The 5,595-nt window shown below is 34.6% G+C and overlaps 1 protein-coding gene across 3 annotated transcripts in view; it reads right to left on the reverse strand.

Annotated features, from left to right (window-relative positions):
• LOC111405700 (protein transport protein SEC23-like) overlaps positions 1-3,280 on the reverse strand; it is an 11,560-nt gene extending 8,280 nt beyond the window's left edge. The window contains exons 1-3 of one of the 3 annotated variants that reach the window (XM_023034698.1): positions 3,174-3,280; positions 2,171-2,971; positions 22-1,842 (exon numbers count right to left, since the gene is read on the reverse strand). In XM_023034698.1, the coding sequence (XP_022890466.1) occupies positions 22-1,842; positions 2,171-2,677 (2,328 nt within the window). In that variant the 5' untranslated portion in view covers positions 2,678-2,971; positions 3,174-3,280. Of the gene's footprint in view, positions 1-21; positions 1,843-2,170; positions 3,147-3,173 lie in introns of those variants that run through there. The other 2 variants (XM_023034700.1, XM_023034699.1) reach the window with 2 other exon arrangements.
• Positions 3,281-5,595: the final 2,315 nt, after the last annotated feature.

Below are 5,595 nucleotides of genomic sequence, written 5' to 3' on the forward strand. Positions count from 1 at the left end.
GGGGGTTATTGAGTTGCATACCAGCCAAATAAAGACATCAGTGCCATGATCAAGAACAACTGCAGCGTCAGATTGCATAGCAAGGTCATAAGCCGGAAGTTCCTCAAAAGTTCCACCTTCCCGGTGCATTAGACAGCGAGGTGCCACCATACGAAGAGATAGATCGAAGGATGCATTGAGGAACAAGCTCCGCAGCACAGACCTCTCATCTTCATGACCAAGTATACTTCCGAGAAGTGGGCCTCTTCTGAGATGGAATAGCAGTTCAGGCAATAAAGAGAGCTCCTTGGGAAACCGATAAAGCTTTGACTTGGGCATTTGGGAGCCGAACTTATTAGCAATATCTTTAACTCTCTCATCTATCATTTTTCGCATATCAAGAGCATCAGCTGAGTCTTTGGCTCGTAAAAGAGTTCTCTTAGCAATAAGAACCACAGCTACTTCATCCTGAACACTCTCTAGATATGCTGAAACACTATCTACGGTAGGCAATCTAACAGTAATCACTCTTGAGACATCAGCTTGATAGATATTTGAATATTGAATAGCAAACTGAAAGTACACAAAATCACTCTTGATGTCTCCACTAGTCTCCAATGATACTGCAAAACTTTGTGTTTCTTCAACACTAAGCATCTGTATTGCAAGAGCACCGTCATTCTTAAATGTTTCTTGACTGTCTGTGTGTGCTTCCTCACCAGGACCTACCACCTTACTAACAAAAATATTATCTGAACAACGGATTTCCAATAAACCATGGGAACCTGCAGCCCTTGTAGATGCCCTCTGCAAGTTCACACCAAATGCTTCTCCAAAGTCATCGTGGAGAATGAAAACACCACCGGACGCTTTTGCAAGAGGCAGCAAAACAGGAACTCTTATTGGACATGTTCCGGCACATAGTAGATCAACCACTGTGTTACGTCTGTGAGCATCACGGCCTAGATTCTCCATCCACTTCAACGCTATTTTCTCCATATGTGGGTAGTTTGGATGACTGAGAGAATAAGGAACAGAACCAGGACCGAAAGTACTGGGTCCACCAGCGCACACAATTATTCTGCTATTTCCACCAGGCCTTTTAACAACCCCTCTGGACATTTCTGCTGAGGGCCCCTGAATTATGGCCATGGCAACCTCCACTGCTGTACCTAAGCAGCGGTCCCTGGAAGCTTCAGGTAGATTCAATTTATATGGCCTTAACGATGAAAAAATAGCATGAGCAACAGGGAGGGAAGCATGAATAGGAGACAAATATATCCCGGTCCCATAGATCAAAGCTTTTAAGGACTCCTGACTGGGTGATCTGTCACCGGGAAGTACATCTGCAGATGCAGTTGATTCTTCTGAAAAATCATACACAGAAACTGTGCGGCCATAGAGCACAATCCCTAGTCTTGTTGTTGGGGGCAAAGAATCAACAAATGCATGCAAGGAGCTTTGTAAATGCTGCAGGTGTGGCTCATCTAAACACTCATCTATTACCAGAACTATAGGAGCTGACATTCTAGATTCAGACACAGGAATAAAGCCAGGTCTTTTGTTCCCAGTCTGGACGTAATCGACCAAAGGAGAGGATAGTTCTGGCAAATTTCGAAGCTCTTCCTTGCTGGGAGCTATATATTCCCCTTCGCTTCCATTCAAATTTCGGCAAATTACACATTGCCACTGGCCTGAGCCAAGTAAAATATTGCAGTAGAGATTGGCATAAGCTCCACAATTCTGGCAGCGATGAGGGTCACGTTGTATTATTTGAGGACCTGGTGAAACCTCCCTTCCTGGAGAAACTAATGCCCCAAAACCTAAACTGGGTACATTGGCTAGTTTCTTCTGTTTCAGCACCTACAGAAGTAAACATGGGCAAGTCAAACAATAAGAGACACGCATGCAGCTCATCTTATGAGAAACAGAATATTGTTGAGAATTAGATTGAAAAGCCAAGGCATAACAGTCACCAGTCAAATTATGCATCTAAAGATGAGAAGTAACAATATTCTGTGTGAAATGTTTTGAAGGACATGAAACATGTCTGGTTGACATTTATATGTTACTTTCCATAAAAAACTGAAGACAATCCGACCTAGTTATATAACATTTTCCCAATTTACAAATTTAAACAACCACGTAGCATTGGTTCGTTGTAACTGATTAGGTAAGGATAAAGTTATACCTTGTGAGCTGAGAATAAAACATTTGGAGATTCTGCAACATGAGCCAATTCCTCTGTAACGTCAGAAATTTGGTGCTGCAACTGAGCTGACCCATTGGAAAAATGGGGAGGCGATGATGTAGGTAAAGACGAGCCCAAGGAGAATGCTACAGGCTGAGGAGACGCGGGAGAAGTTCTGAATGGAACGGCAGCTGGTTGGAGAGGCGAAGAGAACACAGGAGGGCCAGGTGGAGTGCTCATTCGAGGAACAGGGCTACCTGTTCGGATTCCATTTGCTGGTGATGGTAAATTTGGAGTCTTCATTGACGGAGAAGGAATCTGGTTTGATTGTATAAATGGTGGAGGAGGAAATCTTGGCCCTGATGGAGATGGTGATGGTGATGATGATGGTGGTGGTGTAGGGAAAGGAGGGGTGCCCAATTTTGTATCTGGGCGTGCTGATGGGGTGCCTGGGCTAGGAGTCATAGTAACAGAATGCCCAACGGAAGATTGCGGTTGACTGGCCATACGGACGTTGATGTAATCCCAAAAACTTCAGTCCCAGTTTCAAGATTTTCAAATTTCACCTCTACAGTTAGCCCTAGAAATCATTACCCACTATACAATCTTTTGATAGTCCATGAATTTCAAAAAATTTCCCAAAAACTCTCAATCGAGATAAATTTTGGTAACCAAAAATTTATGAAGTCGGAATATGGAACCTTAAATTCCCGAGGAGATCAACAATAATGGGTATTTAACTAAAACAGACAAAGAATTACAAGGCCAGTTCTGCCCACGATCTGCAACCCAAGGTTTCACCTTTCAGACAAAAAAATGGAAATACAAATTAAGAATCATTAAAGATGAGCAACCAACCTCTTAATTGATAAATCTTGTAAAGATTGTCGAAGAATTAATTAACTGAGAATTCAATTCAAGCTGAATCTTGAGGTGTATTGGCGTCAAGGTAACAATAGAAAGAGGCAAGTGCGTGAAAATGAACACGAGTAAAAAAGCATACCTGTGGATTAAACCTTTCGTGGTCCCCCTCGCTAAAAATATTTCGAGGTGTTTTCTTGAGAGATTCTTCTTAGAGAGGGGAGAGCGTTTGGTTAATGCCGCTGCACTAGTCTTACTATGTGTTGAGCTGGCAGTAACTCCGCACATTATTGGCGGATGAAACGAGGCAGTGTCCACCAGGGACTATGCTCCACACTAAACGGTGACGTTTTGTCAATACCACAGCCCGCGCACATTTTTTATTGTTCATGTCAGACTGTTATATTTTATTGTGCTACGTGTAAATGGGAAATACATGAAAATGACTCAAATAGGAAAGCCATTTTTCCAAAATAGCCTTTAGCTAATTTTGGTACCCAAAATACCCCTTTATAATATTACATAATAATTTAATGAAATATAAAAATCTTTCAATTTAGTCCTTAAAAAATCAAATACTTCTTGAATTTTAATAGATTACCAATTTATTAGATTTATGTTCGTTCTAAGTAGCACCCCTATTTATGTTATTAGATTTATTTGATTTATATTCGCTCTAAGTAGCACCTCCATTTATTGGTATCAGAGCCATAGATATCATGAAAATTAAAATAAAAAAAATAAATAACTATTGGTGTTTAGAAGAAGACGGAGGAAGTTATATATTTTTAAAACATCTTCATAATAAATTAAAAATAATGACTTTGATAATAATTAAAGAACTTCCTAAAAAAATAAAAGAACAAATATTAGAAAAATTAATAATAGACACAATAAAGGGTATATATACATATGAGAAAATTATTAATATATATGAGGATGAAGAAAATAATTTATATTATAAAGAAAAATATTAGTACAATTGATAATACATATCAAAAATTAAATAAATTACTTTTAAAAATGAATAAAATACAAGAAGAAATAGGAAATATAATGTTAATACCAGAAGGAATGAGAATACCAAATAATAAACAATTAATAAAACTAAAATGTGAAAGAATAAGATTGGAAAGCAAATATTTTACTATAGTTAAAGAAGAATTAGTAGATCCAGAAATAGTTGAGAGAAGATTTAGAAAAATAATAGATAAAAAAGAAGATAAAAGATGCAAATTAACTTATGAGTTAAAAATAAGAAAAAATTGAGATATTAATAAATGAATATATGGAAGAATTAAAATCATTAATAAAAATGTCAATAAATGATGTACAAGAATTGAGAAATGAAGTAAAATAAACAAAAAATGATATAAAAATATTAAAAATTGAGATTAAAGAATTAAAAGAAAATAACAAGAATAAAGATAAAAAAAATAGATAAAAAACTTATAAAAAAAGAGATGACTCGAATAGGAAAGAAACGTATAGAAAAAGAAAATATAGTAATAGAAACAGGGAGCATGGATGATGAATTTAGAAAAAATATATTACCAAAGATATTAGAAAAAGAATAAGAATTTAGAGAAAAATCATTAGGAAAATTAAAAATAGAAGAAAAAGATGATAAAAATGAATGAAGAGTTAAATTTGCTAATAGAAAATTTTGATCAATTAAGTCTAACTGATATAAGTGAATATCAAATTTTAATGAATACTGGAGGAGAATCTAATCCAGTAGGAACCTCTAAACAAGAATTACATGATACAGATGAAAGTTATGCACCCATATATATAATAAATCATATAGACAATTTTATGATAAAGTAAGAGATAGGCAACCACCTAAAGGAAATAAATATAAAGATAGGTTTAAATTAAATGATAATTATGATAAATCAATTAATCATGGAGGAACAAAACTAGATCTAAATTGTAAAATAGATACTAAAAAAACCTTATTAATTTGGGCAGATTCGATGATATTATTATTTTTATATAATAAAGATGATACATGGGAAAGTACTGAAAGAAGAATAGATTTCTTAATAGTATCATTTGAATGAGATGTTAGAAATTAGTGGAAATGAATAAGTAATGATACAAAAATATTAATAAAGAGAAATGTACAAACAGAAATAATCAAATCAGATAGATAAGGTATAGAAAAATTAGTAGAATACATTTCTAATGGATTTTTAGGAAAAAAATTAGATAAGAAATGCTGAAAGAGAAGAAATAAGAGAAAAAGATAGTGCTAAGATTAAATTAATAAGTTTAACAATATGTGATATGTGTAAAATTAAATAATATTCTTGTGAATTTAGAAACTATTACTATGTTCAATTTTATAGTAATGAAAATCAAGAAGTATACCAAGATATGTACTATAATAAATTATTAGGTTCTTGGGGAATATATTTTAAAATAAAATTTGAAAAATATTTTAGAGATAATATTGGAATACCTAGAATTTTAGGTTCAATAATAAAATTTTTATTTGAAAGACTTGCATATATATGTCAATAAAGGTAATTAATGAAAAAATCAGGAAAATTAACTAG

The sequence above is a fragment of the Olea europaea genome, chromosome 12 (genome assembly GCF_002742605.1).
Source record: "Olea europaea var. sylvestris chromosome 12, O_europaea_v1, whole genome shotgun sequence".
NCBI classification, from domain to species: domain Eukaryota; kingdom Viridiplantae; phylum Streptophyta; class Magnoliopsida; order Lamiales; family Oleaceae; genus Olea; species Olea europaea.